Source organism: Durio zibethinus, chromosome 1 (genome assembly GCF_047325235.1).
Source record: "Durio zibethinus cultivar Kanyao isolate XHJ-2024 chromosome 1, ASM4732523v1, whole genome shotgun sequence".
Lineage (NCBI taxonomy): Eukaryota > Viridiplantae > Streptophyta > Magnoliopsida > Malvales > Malvaceae > Durio > Durio zibethinus.
Genome location: NC_143162.1, coordinates 3,654,384 through 3,674,858, shown reverse-complemented (window position 1 = coordinate 3,674,858; position 20,475 = coordinate 3,654,384). Strand labels below are relative to the sequence as shown.

The following is a 20,475-nucleotide window of genomic DNA, read 5'->3' as shown; positions in this document are numbered from 1 at the left end:
CCCATTTGAAGCTTCTTTTTATATTCATTCGTCGTATGTTACTAATTTTCACCAAATTTAAAAAAAAAACATTTTAATATTTTTAATATTAAAATTTAATTTTTTCTAAATATTATTTATTTTAAAAAAAAATTAATGTTAAAAAGTAAAATATCATAAATATAATTTTAAAATATAAAAATTTTAAATTTTAATTTTAAATATTAATAAAATAATTTTAGGACACAAAAATATATAAATAAAAAAACGAGAGGGAGAAAGTATGATTATAAATATATTAATTCTTCACTTTTTCTTGAAAAAAGAAGTTTAGATCATAGCTATTCATATTTCTTCTCTTTTTCAGCTAAAAAAATTACTTCAACATTTACGAGTTAGGATTAAACTAAAAAATTACAAATACTTAGAATTGAAATTAAAAAAAAAAAAAAAAACCACAAACACAAATTTATGATTAAAGTGTAACTGTCCCAATACCACATACCAAAAAGAACTCCACACACCTTCAAAGTTCATGTTCCAAGTAAGAACTAAAAACAACAAAAACCACTAATAAGTTGTTATGGAGACAACGAAAATAAAAACCACAACCATCACCTTCATCTTGACCTTGAACTTAGCCTCTGATTTCCGGACCCTTTTTCGATGCTTTTGAAATTAATAAACCAAAGTAAGCAAACAAACTTCTCTTCAAGTGAATTTCAACAAAATCAACCTGGTAATGAAGTTATCTAGCCTTGTTCACTGTAGCTCCCCACTTAAACAACGTAGCCAAGTTGAGTTGCTCAGGTTGCAGACTTTCCATCTCTTTGAGGTTGTTGAAGAGAAGAGCTAGAATATTGGCATCTGCAAAATCAGTAGCTTCACCACGATGGTCTTCCAATTTGCGAGCAACAAGTTTTAGGTAGTGTGGAAGATCATTCAATTCGGCAGTCTTTATTTCATCTTCCAAACCTTGGAAATTTGAAACATCCACTTTGTTCTTGTCCTTGGCAAAAAGCTTCTTTTCACGAGTTCGCCAACTTCCTTGATCAACAGTAGGCTCGTTAGCTGCAGTTTTCTCCCAGAAAAGCCATGGAAATGCCGAAGAAAGCTAACACAGCAAACATGGAAGAAGACCCACATAAGCATTAAGCATATATATATATATAATTCATTGTCAGTCGGAGCTTTTAGATTCCACCAACAAAGTTAACATGATAATTTGTGCAATGGAAGTAAATATCATACCTCTTCTCTTAGAGTATCCACGCTAACCCCCTGAAATTTAAGAGAAAATAAATAAATCATCGACATTACAAGCTGTAAACAGGGACAAGTCTAAGACCGATGACTTGAAACACTGAAGCCAGATAATCCAGAAAACACAGAGGCAAGAGAGGTGGATGCAGGACAAATCAAGCAAGATGCTTTTTCAACGAAAAGAGAGAAGGCGTTTTCAATGAATCTATTCTCCAGATTTCAGCGAGAGTTGTAGCAATAGATCCCATTTTGAATATAATATATATGGTACAATGAATTCATTGAGTTGTTTCTCTTTTTCGTTTCTGCCCATTCTAATTAGCTATACAGGTGGAAGATTGCCAGTGTCACTGCCCCTTCTTTTTGTTGTTTGTGCTATTTTTTGTTTTCACGAGAGACAATAAGTTTAGCAATAAAACTTATGTTATAAAACTTGTGCTATAAAACGCATAACGTGAAACTTATGTAGTCTTGCCGGCCACTACTGGAAATGGAAAGGCAGGATTAGAACCCGATCAGTTTCATTTGAGCACGCCCGACCTCCAGTCGCCTGTGACAGCCCACCTTGCACCATATGTACTTCATGCTATCCATGGCAACTTGAAACCGTACAAAGTAGTTGAGTGATTGCCGGTCATCCTGGTGTCAGAAAGAATACCCTACTCTTGCAGGTACAAAGTTTATAGCACTTGAGTTTATTGTGCTTCACTCATTATGTTGCTCTTATCTTTTTTTAAAAGAAAACTCTTCTATAGTCAATTCATATTAGTATTTTTTTTATTCGATATAGCTATCTTATAATGCTAAATTCACTTCTTACTTGAAAGATGGTTGCCCTAACTGCTTCTATAGCATATGTCTCTCTAGAGGTAGTTTTCATCACATCTATATATCTCATCCTGGTTTATCATCATGCTGAATGTCTAAGTTTTGCTATGTTATAAATTGCACATATAGATAAGACATTTACCTCAGCACTTAAAGCAAATATATGACAACATTAGTCGTCCCCAATAATATAGAAATTAAGAGGACTTCATTCACCTCCAATCTTAGAAACATAGTCATTCCTAATAATGTTGAAGGAGCTTTAATTCTTTATTTTTTAGAACTACCCATATCTAAACTGTTAGGAATAGTAATTCAAATCTCATAAAAGATTTATTTAAAATTTGTTAAATATTATTTGATGGACAAGAATACTTGCAGAAGAAAAATTCTAAAAGGAAATGAATTCTTAATAGATAAGTTTGTATGGTTATAAATAGGTGAAGTCTCTACAAGGTTAGATATGAGAAAAAGATGTAAGAGAGTTGTAGGATTTTTATGAGATAGACACCTCATAGGAGTACTTGAGATTTACATCTTATGAGTGTGTATGTTTGAATGTTTGGGAATAGACTAACAAAGATTGAGAGGGTTCATATAAGTATGATGTATGGGTGCAAATGGGTATGTGTTTGTGTTGAAAGGGTACACATGAAAAGTGTTTGTTTGGGTTGAGAATATTCCATAGAACTAGAGGAGATTAAGCAGGTTTATGGGTATTAGTTATGAGAATTTGATTTGATTTGATGTATGTTTGTAATTTTTTACAATTAATGAATCTTATTTCTCATTCGTGGACATAGGTTAGTTGGACTGAACCACGTTGAATTATTGTCTCTTGTATGTTTGATTAATTATTTGATTTCGCTTCCGCTGGTGTGATTGGTTTGAGACTTTTTAGCCCAACAAGTGGTATCAAAACATGGTTCAAGACATGAAAAGAGGCAAGCTTAGAGGACCTCGATTCAAGGAAGAAGTTTGAGTTTGTGTTTTAAGGATTGGTTTGCGTGAAGCGTGAAGATACATAAAAGAAGATTGTAAGATTTTCATTGCAGGTGGAGCCAAGTATGTCTAGTATAAAGATAGATGATTTGATGAAATTTGAGTTAAGGTGAAGATTGTTAGGAATAATGACTCAAATCCCATAAAAAATTTATTTGAAATTTGTTAGATATTACTTAATGGACAAGAAAACTTGCAGAAGAAGAATTCTAAAAAGAAAGGGATTCTTAATAAACAAGTTTGATTTGCAGAAGAAGAATTCTAAAAAGAAAAAGATGCTTAATAGGTAAGTTTGTATGGTTATAAATAGGTGAAATCTCTACAAGGTTAGGTATGAGAAAAATATATAAGAAAGTTATAGGATTTTGTAAAATAGACACCCCATAGGAGTATTGGAGATTTACGTCTTATGGGTGTATATGTTTGAATGTTTGGGAGTAGACTAAAGGAAATTGAGAAAGTTCACATAGATATGATGTATGGGTGCAAATGGGTATGTGTTTATGTTGAAAAAGTGTACATGTGAAGTGTTTGTTTGGGTTAAAAATATTTTATAGGATTAGAGAAGATTAAGATGGTCTATAGGTATTAGTTATGAGTATTTGATTTGATGTATGCTTGTAATTCTTTACAACTAGTGGATCTTACTTCTCATTTGTGGATGTAGGTCAATTGAACCGAATCATGTTAAATTACTGTCTCTTATGTGTTTGATTGATTATTTAATTTCGCTTTTGCTGGTGTGATTGCATTGAGACTTTTTAGCCAAACACAAACATGGATATGTTGGTTGAATGCGAGTCGGATACGAGTATGTGTCTGGATGATATTGAAATAGGACTTCAATCATTCCTAGTAACATACCTAATAATGTCGAAGGAGGTTCCATCAGTGATCCTTAAAGACTCTTTTTGACATATGCTTACATAGAATTAGAGATGTTTATCATCTTAAATCATATAGTATTAATTTGAGGAAGACTAACATCACCAAAGAGATTCAAAACTCTTATAAGTTTTAAGACAATAATGTTCCTACAAGTTTAAAAATGAAAAGACTAAAACACTAGAAAAACCCTTAAACATAACTACATTACTTAAATAAACCTTTATACTTTTATTGTATCGTAATAAGCTCTTTTTTTTTTTTAATTTGTACCCACATAAGCTTTTATTTCAAACAAAAAATGGATTTATGTTAAGGGTTTATTTAGGTACAAATTCAAGATGGACTTATTTGAATACAATAAAAATATAAAAACTTATCTAAATAAAATAATTAAATTCAGAGACCCTTTTACTATTTTAGCAAGTACGAAAGTCAAGTTTAATGTTAAAGACAATTGGTGTGCAATTGTCTCCAATAATTTTAGGCACATAATTTTTAAAATATGCTTAGTCGGATCAGGATGACCATAATCCTTTCCAAAAATATAGGAACAATTTTGCAGCTTTCAGGGACAATCCTAATTGTCCCTATAACAACAATAACAAACTAAGTCTCATATTCCATAACTCTGGAGTTAGTTGTATGAAAAACCAAAAGAGAATCACATTAGGTCATAATTTCGAATCTTCTTGTGCCACTTATTTTTATTCACAACATCTGTTTCATCTATTTCCTTGACCCTTATATAATGTTTGATTACTTGCATCCACATCTTTTGTGGTTTGCCCTTAGAAGTTTTGCTCCTAAATCTAGAAGCTCACATCTCCTAATTGGTGCACAAGTAGACCTACATTTTACATTGCCAAACCATCTCAAACGGCCCTCTCTTATCATTTCCTCAATTTAGACTAATCATAATTTTTCTCGAATGTCTTCATTTCTGATTTTGTCTCTTCTAATCTTACTACATATTCATCTAAACATCCTCATCTCAGTTACACTCATTTTCTTTTTATATTATTTTTTAACAATCCAACACTCAGTTTCATATAACAATACAGATTTTATAGTTGGTTTATATAACTTTACCTCTAACTTTAAAGGCACGTTACGATTATCCCTAATTCTTTTAAAATTTGTATTCAAGGTGATTTATAAATGATAAACAATCATCTTATTGAAGGAATAATACTATAGGTTAAAAGGTAACACAGTATATCAATGGCAAGAAATCTGCATACCTCAGTTGTGAGGATTTTTTCAAGGTTCTCTACTTTTGTAGTGTCCTGAAAAACAGAAAAGTTAGGAATAGAGACATCAAATAGTAACTACATTCAAATCAAATGAAATCAAATGAAATCAAAGTAGTAACTAGATTTAGAACTAAAAAAATTGAGTAAATTACAAAATTATCATGTTTACTACAAGGATTTATAAAGGAGAGTGCCAAGGAGATCAAAATGAATCAATTTCTTTTGTTCATTCCTACCCGCTTGTTGGTCTTGAAGATATTATTGCAAGATTCAAGAAAAAAGAGTAAGAGGAGAGCGAGGGAAGAAAAGGTACCTCTCGCCGTTTTTCAATTGACCTTTCTATCATCTTTTCTATTTCTTTCAATGTCTGCTTCATTTCATCTGTTACTTCCATCGTTGCTGCACCAGCTCTCCTGGCCCCATTTTTCTTCTTTCGTTCTTTGTCCAACTCTTCCTTGATCTTCTTCTTTATGTTCTTGAGGTCAGTCCGTGGTGGCAATTTCTTTTGGATTCGGTTGAGGGAATCAAGTATTGGTTGATTGAGGTCAAGGACTTTGTTCTCCATCACGTACTTCATTAAACTTACACAAGAGTATAGGCCTGCCGTCTCGTCCTTCATTTATACAAACAAGAGTTAATAAAAACAAAACCATGGATGATGGATACAATAAAAATTAATTAATGTGAAATTTGCGAATTAAAATGGATTACAATCTTTATCTGTCGATTAACTCTGTCCCCGAGAATTTTTAGTACTTTCAAGGCAGAATGCTTCTTGAGAAGTTCTTCTACAGGCACTCCTTTTCCTTTTGGTTTTGGTGTTTGGGAAACTTCAGATGGTTCTCCAACATGGAAGGTACTGGTGCAACTCCCTTTGATGCTTCTTCGTTTTGATAATTCGTTGGAATCTTGCTGTTTTCTTTTTATGGGGCTCAACTTTTTTTTGTTATGATTTGGCGACAGTAATGGTTGGCTCATGTCATTCTGTGCTTCAGATGTAGGACTCTTATCCGGAACTAGGTCCCTTTCGCAATCACCACCGGCACTGGGTCCCTTTGATGTAGCACTCTCATCCGGCAATAGGTCCCTTTCGCAATCATCATCAGCACAGAGGAAGAGCAAGAGCGACAGAAGATAAGTGCACTTGCTCAACATCTTGCTGCACAAATCTGGTATAAATTGCCAAGAAAAAGGTAACAAAAATTGTTCTTAGCACTAAGTACTAACCAGTTAGATTTTGAGTAAGTAAACTCAGATCAGATAATTTAATAGGTATGGAAACATTGGTCTTTGTTTTTCGAATTCGAAGCAGAAATAGAAAGAAGAAACAATTAATCAACGACAGGGTTTGCAATTCAATTCACCAACACCATGTCCCAAAACTATTAAAGAAACAATTAAAGCAAATTAATTTTGCAAATCAAAACAAGATACATGATTACTCACTGATTGGATGTCTCGACAGAAGAAAAGAGATGGCGGCCGAAGAATAAAGAGAGAGAAATCAACCACTTGACTTGGAGGGCTTTACAACCCTCTAACCTAACTATATAGCCACAGAGAACGATCGAGTTTGCAGCCTCAGTCTAATTTGGCGCGAGAATACTCCATTGTCCAGTTTGACCTGTACTAGGTGAACTGGAGACCATTGTCCAGTTCGACCTGTACTAGGTGAACTGGAGAGCAATGTTTTGCGCGCGACGAAAAATGGAATGAAATTGCGAGTAAAAATTTGTTAATTTAATAGTTCACCTCTAAAGTAATAAAGTAAAATGGTGATTTTGAATTTTAATTATTAAATTGATATATTTTTTATTTTTACTTCTTTTTTTTTATTAAACAAATCTAAGTGTGGAATCATCCGTTATTTACAAAAAAAAAAAATCATAATATTTATGCAAAAATAATAATAATAATAATAGTAATAACAAATTAAATTAATTATTTTAAAATATTACTTTTTAAAATTAAAGATAACAATATAAATATTAAATTAATTTAAAATGAATAATTAGATAATTTTAAATTTTTATTTATAATTAAATATTATAATCAAATATATTATTTATTTATATAATTTTTTCTGTACATAAATAATATGCAAAGTTGCTTAATTGTATAGTAATAATTACATTTTACAAAAAATAATTATTTTCATTATAATATAACTTCTTAAAAATTACATTTGACAAAAAAATCATTTTTATTTTGAAAAAAAAGCCTAATTAAAAAAGCAACACATACTAATAATAAAGCTGTTAAAAAAAACCAAGTAATCCTCTTCCCACATCATAAAAATCCAAAAAAAAAAAAAAATCACTCATCAATTTTCTCATTCCATCTCAAAAAATAAAAAAACAAAAACCACCACATGCCACATGTTAAGTTTTAATGAAATAAATAGTAAAAATAATATGTATTTATTATTATTAATTCATTCAATAATTTTTATAAAACAATATCAAGCAAATTTGAAATTCAAAATTTAATACTTAAAGTCCATTCTCCTTAAATGACCATCTCTTTTATATAAAAAAAAAAAACAAATAAGGTATTATAGTAAATATTAATATATCTAATTTTTATATATAACTAGATAAGTCCCCGCACTTACTATGGGTCAAAATTTTTTATTTTACCATTCATATTTATGGGTTTTATTGTTAAAAATGTGTTTAATTATATAAAAAATGAAAAATGGCAAAAGATACCAAAGAAATTAAGTGAAAGTGACATGCATATATTTAAACTGATCTCTTATTTTGAATTAATTTAATACATTTTTTATAAAAATGCTTACATCAAATCAAGATGAATAAAACTCATATGATATTAATTATTTTGTCATTTTTATTAATTAACTCATTTTATTATAAAATTGATCTAAATAAAAAATGATTAAAAATAATAAAATCGAATTCGAATGTAACATCAACACATTTGCTAATTACAAAAGAAAAAAAATATATATATATTAAATAAACACATAATATACAATTAGTATCAAGTAGATCTTAACAAATATATATAAAATTAAAATGGCAAAAAAATTTTTGATATAAGTGAACAAATTTTTTTTAAAATATATATATTTTATAATTTTTTAAAAAATTTAAAAAATAAAGAAAAAAAATCTTAAAAATGACATGTGATAATTGAAGGAAACAGGATTGTTGGACTGCACATCACTCAAATGTGCCCTAAAAAAATAAAACTAAAGAAAATCGTACTTAATTTTTTATTTAAAAAATAAAAAGCATAAAAAAAAATTGTTATATGCGAATGCTAGACATAAATGTACAGCCTTTTAAAAAACTATTAGTTTTGTAAAAGAAAAAGTAAAAAAATTTAAAATTTAAAAAGAAAAAAAAGATTAACCACAACATGACACATGGCACTCTAAAAACCAATACTCAGTATAAAAGACTAAAATGGATAAGATTATATATAAATCTTTATTTTAAATAAAAGGTTAACTTCTATAACATTTAATGAGAGCTAGAGTTTTTGTTCGCTCGAATGATTACCTGAAAAAAAAAAAAGAAAATTAAAAAATAAATAAAATTTACTTTTATGTAATTTAATAATGATTAGTGATGATAATGAATCAGATCGAAATGAAATTTTACTCGTATTGAACTTAATTTGATTTTAAATATATAAAATTTAAATTCAATTCGATAAATTTTTTTATTATTTTTGTATTTGAATTTGATTTAATTTGATATTATATAAAATCATATTCGATTTGAAATTAATAAAATATTATTTTTAATATAAATATAAAATTAAAAATATATAAATAAATATAAAATTAAATACATAATTAAAAAATAAATTTTTTATATATATCGAGTCAAATAAGATTAAATTTATTTAAAATTTGATTTCAAATTTTTTTTATATCATTTGATTAGATTCGATCATATATTTAATTTAAAAAAAAATTAATTTTAAGAGATCGATTCAATCAAAAACTCATAAATTTTAGATATTTTTATTTTCTTTAACGATGACTTGGAAAAATATTGAAAATTAATTTTTATTTTTTTATTTTTTTCTATTTCCTTTCATTTCTCACTCTTAATCTTCAACGTATGGTTATTCCTGTCACCATCTGATTGGACCAAGTTAGCTGATGTCGTATGCGAGAACTTGTTGGAGCCACTTGAAAGGAATCAAAGTTTATTTGTGTTATTTTGACCTTCTAGACGACTAAGGCTCCATTTGGTTTCGACTGCACCTCACTGGAGGTGCAGTTGGGAGAAAGTGAGGTGCAGTTGCCAACAAAAATTGTGCCAGCTGATGTTTAACATCCGTTTGGAATCAAAGCTGTGGTATGATTGTCTACTTCTTTTCATTGGAGAATTTAGCTTCAGTTGAAAAACGCACCGAACTTCGAAGTTTTTTTTTCATCCTTTATTTTATATTACAAAGATAAAAATATCCATATATTTTTATTTTTTATTTTTTATTTAAAAATTATAAAATAAATTTATTAATTTATTATAATAAACAAGTTTTATTTATTATATAATAAATTAATATATAAATAAAATTATAATTAATTTTATAAATATTAAATAATTTAAAATTTTTGTTAATATAATTTATATTCTAATGTTTTTAATACTTTTTTTTAAAATTTTATCATCATCATTATTTTTATATTTAAATATATATCTCATTAATTTTAATTTTATAATTATAATATTTAATTTCATCATCATAATAAATAATTTTATTTCTATTATTATTTTTAATTTTATTAAAACTAATCTTATCATTCATCTAAATAAATAATCTCGCAGAATAACGGCTGAAAAGGAGTGATAGTGGGAACAGAAAGAGAGGGAGAAGGTATGGAAGAAAAAAATAAAAAACAAAAAATTTTTGGATTACCTCAGCAAATCAGGTCAGCAGTAGTAAAAAAAAAAAAAGAAAACTTTGGACTTGGTGTGGGCTGTTGACAACTTGGACTTTTTTGGGGTGTTAAAAAATAGAAACTTGGGCTGTGCTCTCCACTTCACAGGAAAGGTCTAAGTCATTTCGCAATTCTTGGACAGGTAAAACTCAACTTTTCTTGGGCACTCATTAGAAAAAAGGAATATGAAAAAAACAAGGGTTTAAGCATTTTAAGGGGCCAGAAATTCACTGCCACTTAAACCCTTGCCGATAAGGGTCCTATTCATTAATCGCATTAATTCATGTCTTTCCTTTTCACTTTTTTTTTGGAGTACTACCTTTTTGTTGGTAACATCGGGTTTTATTTTTTACTTTTTTTACTTTTAAAATTTTTTTTTTTATCAACAATAACCTGACAAAACAAATCGCATAGCCGAAAAAGAGTCTCAAGCCCTGAAATCAACTAAAAAAAAAAAAAAAAACTTCTGCCATTTCACCCCATTTCCACTCCCTTTTGGGCTTTAGCACCCAAATGCCTTTGGGGAACTTCGCTGTTTCTGTTACCTTCGACTCTGCATCTCTTTCAGGTTTTCTCTTTTCCTCTTTCTCTTTAAAACCCAGATGTCATTTTCTCTTTTGATGCATTTTCTCTTGTTTATACAATTTTTTCTTTTAATTTCTGATTTTGCGTTTTTATCTGCAAGATTGGACTTTCTGTTGTGAATTGTGTGAATCTTGTTTCTGTACTTTAAAGTTGAAGCATTTTGGGTAGTTTGTATTTTTTTTTTTAATTTCTGAATGTATTTTGCAAACTTGTTTGATGTTATGCTTCATAGTTTATAAGTTTTTTGTGCTCTTTAATTTAGAAAGTTAATGGGTTTTTCTAAAATATTTTGGAATATAGTTTTGATTTTATTCTGTGTTTTATGCAGGTATTGAAAGAAAATTTGAGTGTGCAACTTTAAGTTAAGCTATTTTGGACGCTAAATTTTCTGGCTTCTATAATAGCGTAACTAAATCTGATTCTTAGTGCTGCTCTTCACATGGCGACTGCTATATCGCCCTATTTTACACCTTCAGATGCTAGATCAATGGCGGTACTTAATGTTCTTGGAGGGAGAGTGGTAATGGAGAATCCTCTAGGGAGAGGTAGCTACCTTAAAATGTGTGGTAGGAAAAGTGGGTTTTTAAGTGCTCGCCAAATGTCTATGATGACTCGTTTTAGATGCTCTGCCAACTCTCATAGTGTCAGTCTGTATCAAAATAAAGACCCTTTTCTGAATCTGCATCCTGAAGTTTCAATGCTTAGAGGTGAAGGGAACAATACAATAACCAACCCAAGAAAGGATAGTTCTAGTGGAAGTGTCACCGAGAGCTTAAGAGACATGTCTGGTTCAAGTAATTATAATGAAGCTAAGATCAAAGTTATTGGTGTTGGAGGTGGTGGATCAAATGCTGTTAATCGCATGATAGAGAGCTCAATGAAGGGTGTAGAGTTCTGGATTGTTAACACTGATGTTCAAGCCATGAAAATGTCACCTGTCTTTCCTGAGCATCGTTTGCAAATCGGTCAGGAGCTAACTAGGGGTCTAGGTGCTGGTGGGAACCCAGAGATTGGCATGAATGCTGCCAAAGAAAGCAAAGGGTCAATAGAAGAGGCTCTTTATGGTGCTGATATGGTTTTTGTTACTGTAAGTTCTCATCCATCTCCAATTTTAATCATTTACGTAGAATTTGATTGTTACTATTATTATTAATCTGATTTCATGAGTGTCTTGGATCTAAACTGTCTCTATTTTTATGCTTTTATTTAAAATTAGTATTTCTATGAAAAAATATTACAAACAATAACACACCAAAACAAGCAAAATATGCTATGCAACAAGAAAAATAGTTTTATGTTCTGTTTATTATTACTAACTAGACTCCTCTAGGAGACTGGTCAAGGATATTTGTCAAAGAAAGTGTTTGAATGCTCCTATTTATAGCAAATATTCATTGGTCATAAAATAAACGCAACTAATCTTGCTAATGATATGTGATTTCTTGTTTCATGAAACCTATTCAATCAATTGAATGGTTAATGAGTTATGTGGAAAGTATATAGTGTCAAGGAGTGGTAAAAATTATGTATTATTTCAGTGACAGCAAGCTCAACTTGTTATTACATGCGAAGCATCAGATGTGTGTTAATAGCCATTTAAGTTAAAACTCCATAATATTTTTCCTAGTGTTTGTTTTGTCTTCTATTTGATGATTCATGAACTAATTTAATTCATGGTTAATTTTTGTCCTTGATACTTTTGTTCTTTAAATTGCCAGTGGTTAAAACCATTTTTGTTCTGGTGATGTTGCACATGGCTCTGATAGATTGATATTTGCCAAGTTAAAAATTAGGAGTAGATCAAAGGATCTTGGATTTCTTTCACCTTCTAGTATCGTTCTTTAACATTTTACCCAGGACATCAAGTTTGCTTTTGCAGGCTGGAATGGGTGGAGGGACTGGAACTGGTGGAGCTCCTGTAATTGCAGGGGTTGCAAAGTCCATGGGTGTATTAACTGTTGGTATTGTCACTACCCCTTTTTCTTTTGAGGGAAGAAGGAGGGCTGTTCAAGCACAGGAAGGAATTGCAGCTCTGAGAGAGAATGTTGACACACTAATTGTTATTCCAAATGACAAGTTGTTGACTGCTGTTTCCCAGTCTACTCCAGTAACAGAAGCATTTAATCTGGCTGATGATATTCTTCGACAAGGTGTTCGTGGTATCTCTGATATAATTATGGTATGGGATGCTTCTAGAAACTATTGGAAACCTCCTAATCTAACTATGTAGTTTCATGATTGAGTTGAAACCCAAATATTTAGACAAAAGAAATATAACCGTAATGTCATTTTCTTTCCTTCTCCTCACATAGTCCTTGAAAATTGAGATTCTCCTTTCAATATTGTTGACGATTGTATGGGATTTTTTTATATGTTACAATCAATCAGTTATAGGAACATTTGTGCACCTTAAATTTCCCTAATTTATTAGATGGCAAGGATGAACTAATAGTTTAGTTCTGCCTTTATTGTGTCTTTTCCCCCCTTTCATTATGAAGTTTTTGATTCGTAGGCTTTGGGTGGAAAAAACTGGTGTGTCCATTTATTCCCTTTGTCAGTATAATTCTTGGGGGCTGCACTTTTTGATGAAATTTTTAGATCCTTTTTCTTGTAAATAATAACTATGATTCATTATCAAGCATGATCTTTATTCCAAGGTCTCCTATATTTTCCAAGGTCCATATTTTATTAAACCAAAGTGGTAGTAAGTGTCTTTGTATCTTAGATAGTTGGGATAACTTTGGTCATTGGAGCTGCTAAATTCCATTAATACCAGAGCTCTGGAATGGAACCATGGAGCCTGTAAAAGTCAGTATATTTGCTTGACCAGCAATTCATATCTGTAATGCTTTGGGCAGTGCAAAGTTTGAAGTATTATGAACTTGGGACCATACTTGTACACTCTAATTGGTTGTGAGTTTCCTGATTGCAGATTCCAGGGCTAGTCAATGTGGATTTTGCTGATGTGCGAACTATAATGGCAAATGCAGGTTCTTCACTGATGGGGATAGGAACTGCTACTGGTAATTCAAAGAGGTCTTTAGCTTTTTATATTTAAGGCTTTAAGATTTCAGGTTGTTTGTCTTATCACACATACTCTCCCATTCCTTTCTGAGCAAAAGGATACAAGGAAGAAGTAGGGAGAAGAGAGCAGCATAAAAAGTGAAAAAAAATAGGGGTTGCTCGGGCTCCTGGTTCATATATTGATGCGAGAACGTGGGCCACCATCATGTTACATGTTTCTCACCTCACCTGTGTTTTATAAATGCTAAAGATGGCACAAATTTGACCTTTTTTCTCTCAGAACTGAATGTGCAACAGCTACGAATTTAAATGCATGAAGTTTCTACCTCTTTTTTCTCCCCGTGACAAAAATTGAAGTGATGGTAGCTTGTCCATTTTCTTTCCTTCTTCCTTTTCTTGGCTGTACATATTGATGTTTTATCTTGAAAGAAACAAATTTTACACATCATATGGCCTGTGATCTCTTCTTATCGTGATGCTTTGGTTTATTAATTGGTAATTCAGTTTTTTAAATTGCCTTTTCATTGACAAGTCACTTGGTCGCAGATTCGTTATTATGCTCTAATTGTTTTCTTCTGGTTTGTAGGGAAAACAAGGGCAAGAGATGCTGCACTAAATGCTATCCAATCACCTTTGTTAGATCTCGGTATAGAAAGGGCTACTGGAATTGTGTGGAACATAACTGGTGGAAGTGATTTAACCTTGTTTGAGGTAACCCTCTGTCTCTAATTCCCCCCGCATCTGTGTGTTAGGGTGGGTGCGCTGGCAATATGTACATTATCTATACTACCTAGCTATACCTTTTTTTCCTGTATCTTGTGCTCAAAATTATTGGTTATATGTGAGTGGAACCCTTCCAAGTAAGAGAAGAGTTATTGAAGCCTGAGCAACCCCACCATATCTGAAATGTGCATACTCCTTTTTAGAGAGGAAGCAATTGTAGGAAACGTCACACCTCCAGCCACTGATTACTTCTGAAATATGTTTCAATTTTGAGTTCCTGTAAGCGTACTGTTTTCTCAATATCTTTGGGCCTAGATTGTGGGAATGTCTTCACAGTGTTGTTATATTTTTTCTGTCCTGATGCATGATTGACCCTCCCGCAACTTAAGTTAACACCTACCCTCCCACACACACACACACGCGCACGCGTGCACCAATAACCACAAATTGTCTGCATGGTGACTGAAATATTGTACACCGGAGACCTTGATTATCTTGAATGTTCCTCTTGTTTAGAATATGCCTTCATAGATTTTTTTTTTCATCTCATTTGATAATTTCTGTAGGTTAATGCTGCGGCTGAGGTTATCTATGATCTTGTGGATCCAACTGCCAATTTAATATTTGGAGCAGTAATAGATCCATCACTTAGTGGCCAAGTAAGTTAATGCTTATTGTAGTGTACTGATGCCAAAGTTTAGACTTGGAGAGTCATCTGCGTATTTGATCACCATACTTTGAGTAGGCCTGCGGTCTAACTGTAGTTTTAATAAAGCATATGTGATAGCAGCAATTCAATAAATGAAACATTCAGAAAAGTAGGATTAAAACCTGGCAACATATGAACTTTATGATGAACTTTACTGTCGAGGCCACATGTTGCTCCAATAAGAAATGCCATGCCTTTGTGTTTACGGCAGTGACTAGTTCTCCTGTATCTAATTTGTGCTTACCAGCAAAGTATCTCAGTCTTATCTAGCAGTGAGATTGGCAATGGGATTGTATCTCTGCTTCGTGAAGACTTATTTTATCATTATGATATTTTAGGTAAAACATGCAGAGCTATGTAGAATAAGGCCAAATTTAGATGCAGAATTCACATTGACATTAATGTGAACTTTTGAATTGATGATGAAAGCCATATAGGCTGGTATTCTCTGTTGGTTCTTCATTTAGGTAAATAAACAATGTCATCTTTGCACAGACCAGCAAGACCTCTTGCTGCAACATTCATGTTCCTCAATGTGAGTTATTAAGTTGATGGCAAACCTCACTTTGGGTCTTTATTTAGGTAAGTATAACTCTAATTGCTACTGGATTTAAACGTCAAGAAGAAAGTGAAGGGAGGCCCCTTCAGGTACTGCTCAACTGTCTCTTTCTTTCTCTTTCCCTCTCACACTAATTTATACTGGATTCCTGATAAAATGCAGGCAGGTCAGCTAGCACAGGGAGATATTGGTCTTGGAATGAATCGCCGGCCTTCTTTTAGTGAAGTTGGTACAGTGGACATCCCTGAGTTCCTGAAGAAGAAAGGACGTTCACGCTATCCCAGAGCTTGAATGGTTCTCTGCATAGTGTCTCAACCAATGTAGTTATGCTTCGCTCTAGTCCTCTTTGTTACTGGTTTCTGTTTTGGGCTAATTAGTGCGTATACTTTTTTTCGAAAGTATAGCATGTTAGTAGTTGGTTCGACATAGTTTGTTTCATTACATCGCAAGCAACTACCTCCACCCCCTTTCAATAAGTTACAGTAACAGTAAATTTCCCGAAGTTTAGGTTAGAGCTTGTTTCAGGACCATGATGAAATAAAATTTTGAGTATCTTGTACAGAGTGCATCTGATGAAAGTAAAGATGAGATTACTCAAGTGTGTTTTATCCAGTGGTAATATTGGTTGTGTTAATGTGATCTTGTAATGCCCTTTGAGATTTTGTTATACTTTGAGAAATTAAATTTGAGGTTGCCTAATAGCAAATACCAAGCAGAAGAATGCTGTCATAGAATAGCTGAAACCGAACACTGGTAAAGCTGATAATGCAGCAAAATGCAACAGGAACACGCGTAAGAATACTGTCAAATAATACAAGAAACCAAAATCTGGTAAGCAGATTGTACAGCAAAATGCAACAGGAACATGCATGATGTTCCCACTTCTTAATGATAAACTGAAATAGGTAATAGATCAGCAGGGTAAACAGGAACTTTTTTTTGAAGTCTAAAAATTTTCCTTTGGAACAAGGTCTCCTGCAGATTATCTAGCATTCAAAACTGTTCTACTCTTAATGGGCACAAAATTTTCCGATTGCCCGCGAGATATCATTCCCACCACTATCTCATTCCCAATTGAGGACCAATTTTTACAGAATTTAATAAAATAGATATTCTGTGATTCAATTACTTTTAAGATTTTCTTTTTCAAAAAAAAAAAAAAAAGGAAACTATTTTCCCCATGTTGTGCTTTATGGGTTAGTTGAGTTGCATTCCTCAGTGCAAGAATCATCATACTCGTAAACTTTGTTGAAAAGATCATTCAATTTCAACTGCTCTCACTCATATGGGCATATTGCCTCAGCAATCTCCAGTATTAATGCGAGAGCAGCTGGTTAATATAACATGTTGGCTGAGCATACTACTTGGTCAAGTGCATGAATTTGTTGGCAAAACTTGAAGATGTCAAACCTTACCAGAAATCTCCACATGAACATAAGCCATCTGAGAAATGATGGAATCTAGTGTTGTCCCTCACAATAATTTTTCTTCCAATCACCTTAGATATGTACTTAATTGCAGAGTGGCAATCGACACAGACCCTCAAATTTTTCTTTACAATGATTGGCTTCCCACTTGGCATGCTTATTAGTGCAAATGCAATGGCGATTCTCTCACTGTGATGCTGAAGTATCTTCTCCTTCACACCGACATCCATATCCAAGGGAATGGAATCCGTGCAAGGGACATATCCAGCCTTCTTTATCTCCTCCGAAAGAGAATCAAGCTTCTCATAAATTGCTTTCTTTTGAGGATGAGACCAGTCTTCAACTCCAAAAATATGAGTTCTATTTCCAACATCAACCCAGCTATAACCTGGTAGTTTCTTTATATTATCATCTTGCATCATCTTCCTCAATGTTCTCACATCTTCCCATTGCTGCTCCTTAGCATAAATATTTGAAAGCAAAACAGGAGCTCCACTATTATCAGGTTCAAGCTGCATCAATTTTTCTGCTGCAAGTTTACCTCTCCCCTTATCACCATGGATCTTGCAAGCTCCAAGGAAAGAACACCATCCAAACGCATTAGGTTCATATGGCATTTTGTTTATAAAATCTTCAGCTTCTTTAAGCTGGCCAGCACGACCAAGTAAGTCAATAACACAAGAGTAATGCTCTTCTCTAGGCACTACTCCATAAGTCTTCTCCATAGCATTAAAAAAACTTAACCCTTCCTCCACCAAGCCAGAATGACTACAGCCTCTTAGAAGACTGACAAACGTTATTGCATTTGGTTCCACTCCTACATTTTTCATCCTGTTAAATAATTCTATGGCATCTTTTCCTAAACCATGCTGAGCCAAAACACTTAACATTGAATTCCATGTAATTTCAGTTGCATTTTCAATCTCATCAAATACCCGGATAGAATCATCAACCAACCCGCATTTTCCATACATATCAACAAGAACTGAAGAAACAAAAGGGTTTCCATCAAAATTGAATTTAATCACTTGAGCATGAAGCGGTGTTCCCTGCTCAAGTGCAGCTTGGCTAGCACAAGCCTTGATCAAACTTGAGAAAGTGAATTCATTAGATTGAATTCCTTGCCTCCGCAGCTCAACAAAAACACGTAAAGCATCCTCCATTCGATCCATCTCAACATATCCATCAATCAATGAAGAACAAGACACGGTATTTCTACACTCAGAGTCAATTCCAAACACATTTGAGGCACTATCTATGTCTCCCACTTTTGAGTACATATCAGTAAGAGCATTTCCCACAGAAATCTCCAAGTCAAACCCCTTCTTCACCATAACTGAATGAAGATATTTCCCAAAATCTAAAACCTTTAATGCTGCACAAGCACTTAAAGTACTACAAAGAACAAATTTATCAATAGCAATCCCCTCATTAACCATCTTCTTATAAGCCAACAATGCATCCTTAAAGAGACCATTCTTTGCATATCCATCGATCAAAGCAGTCCACAAGACCTTATCTTTACACTCCATCTCTTGGAAAACTTTATAAGCATTAAGCATAACTCCACACTTCGAATACATATCAACCAAATTGCTACCAACAAAAATATCCAAACCGAACCCAAATTTCAATGCAAGGCAATGCATTTGCTTCCCAAATTCAACCAACCCAACAGAAGCACAAGCTTTAATAACACTCGAAAAGGCAAATTGGGTCGGGTTTTCCCCAGCAATTCTCATTTGGGAAAAAGTTGTTATGGCTTCTAAGTAATGTAAGTTCTGAGAAAACCCAGTTACCATAGCAGTCCAAGAAACCAAGTTTCTTTCAGACATTTTCTCAAACAGTTTGACTGAGTAGTCTAATTGACCACATTTTGAGTACATGTTAAGGAGATGGTTGGTTAAAAAAGTGCATAGTGGATACCCAGATGAGATTAGCTGAGAATGAAGTTGTTTTCCTTTGAGTAATTGTTTGGTTTGGGCTAAGTTTTGGATTATTTTGGCCAAGGATTTAGAGTCCTTTAGCATGAGCTTTCCAAAACTGCATGGTTTAGGAAAGTTCATGGCAGGGAAGTGAGACACTAATCTTTGGTTTTCAAAAACTTATTGGGTACTTCACTTAATTACAAAAAATGTTTGGTGCTTTCCACAATTTTAATTACTAGTTTGTAATTGGACTAACAGTCCAGAACTACCTGTAATGGGAGTCCACACCAATGTTTTCAATTTGGCGCGTACAAACACACACAAAATACCTCAAGGCCATCTAGCCTGTATCCATAAGACCATGCCCCTTGGGACACTGTCACTGTCCATAAAGAGAGACTATAATAGGGATGAAATGGAAATAACATAAAGCCTATGTTAATTTTTTAATGGTAGTAGCAAAGCCAATCAAATTTAACCAGAAATAGCATGAGGGGTTAGCCCATCATGGTCAAGAAGACTAGGCCCACTTATAATGAGATGTTTTTCTCAAGTAGCCCACAACGTTTGCAAAGTTGGTTTTCCCACAATCACAGACAAACATGGGAACGAAGAAATATAATTATCAGGGTTTTTGGTGTATCATACGTGGACTACACATAATCAAACCTACACGTGTTTTCCCCTTTTTCTCTCTCTCTCTCTCTCTTTTTTTTTCTCTCTAATTTTAGGGTTGAAAATGGAAGAATTGTATTTAGCTATACTTTAATTACTTAAAATGTAATTTTAAGAGTATTTGTCACCCAAGTCGATGTTAATATATATATATATATGAAATTGCTAAAGATCGAATTAATCATCGAAATTAAAAATTTATCTAAATTTAATCCAATTAATTATAAAAAAATTTATTTGAATGTATGTATAAAAGAAGGATAAAAAAAAAAATTATATTCAACGAACCAAACATCAAATTAATATTTAAATATTATTTTAATTACAACAAAGAAAAAACTTTAATTTTTGATAAAAAAAATTATTAAGAATTGCGCAAATTAAATTGAAGATTCAAATAAGATTGTGATGCTCCATTTCACTAGAATTTAAAAGTTGTTGGATATAATCCAAAACAAGTGTGTTGAATTTTAAAGAAAGCTCTATATTATCCCAAAGTGTATGGTCAATGACGGTAGCCGTACTTGTCCTAAAATGTGTATAAAAATACGTACATACACGTACTCTACCAACATAGATAGATTAAATAAATAAAAGCAAAGGTTTGAGAATTTTTTTAAAAGAGAAGAGAAAGTGAGGACACAAACAAAAGAAAAAGGGAGAGGGTAGTTGAGGTGTACATCAAAAAAAAAAAAAAAAATCTTTAGA

The 20,475-nt window shown here is 32.4% G+C and overlaps 2 protein-coding genes and 1 pseudogene across 7 annotated transcripts; 1 reads left to right on the top strand and 2 right to left on the bottom strand.

Annotated features, from left to right (window-relative positions):
• Positions 1-434: 434 nt before the first annotated feature.
• LOC111311722 (uncharacterized) lies at positions 435-6,853 on the bottom strand. Its single transcript, XM_022911359.2, has 6 exons — positions 6,660-6,853; positions 5,925-6,382; positions 5,527-5,826; positions 5,202-5,246; positions 1,231-1,260; positions 435-1,093 (listed from the first exon to the last, which is right to left on the bottom strand). The coding sequence occupies exons 2-6, from the start codon at positions 6,366-6,368 to the stop codon at positions 728-730; spliced, it is 1,185 nt and encodes a 394-aa protein (XP_022767094.2). The 5' UTR covers positions 6,369-6,382; positions 6,660-6,853; the 3' UTR covers positions 435-727.
• A 3,461-nt stretch (positions 6,854-10,314) lies between these two features.
• Positions 10,315-16,335, top strand: LOC111311721 (cell division protein FtsZ homolog 2-1, chloroplastic). Of its 5 annotated transcripts, none has more exons than XM_022911355.2 (8): positions 10,315-10,705; positions 11,051-11,809; positions 12,602-12,901; positions 13,655-13,745; positions 14,333-14,457; positions 15,036-15,128; positions 15,761-15,826; positions 15,900-16,335. In XM_022911355.2, exons 2-8 carry the CDS (start codon positions 11,162-11,164, stop codon positions 16,026-16,028), a joined length of 1,452 nt encoding a protein of 483 aa, XP_022767090.2. In that variant the 5' UTR covers positions 10,315-10,705; positions 11,051-11,161; the 3' UTR covers positions 16,029-16,335. The 5 variants fall into 5 exon arrangements, with proteins under 5 accessions (XP_022767090.2, XP_022767091.2, XP_022767093.2 ...); XM_089759265.1 differs by lacking the exon at positions 10,315-10,705 and adding an exon at positions 10,743-10,886; XM_022911356.2 differs by lacking the exon at positions 15,761-15,826 and having other exon boundaries at positions 10,452-10,705.
• A 648-nt stretch (positions 16,336-16,983) lies between these two features.
• Positions 16,984-19,516, bottom strand: LOC111311720 (pentatricopeptide repeat-containing protein At4g33170 pseudogene; annotated as a pseudogene). The gene has a single exon (XR_016341418.1). The product of XR_016341418.1 is annotated as a pentatricopeptide repeat-containing protein At4g33170 pseudogene (transcript).
• Positions 19,517-20,475: the final 959 nt, after the last annotated feature.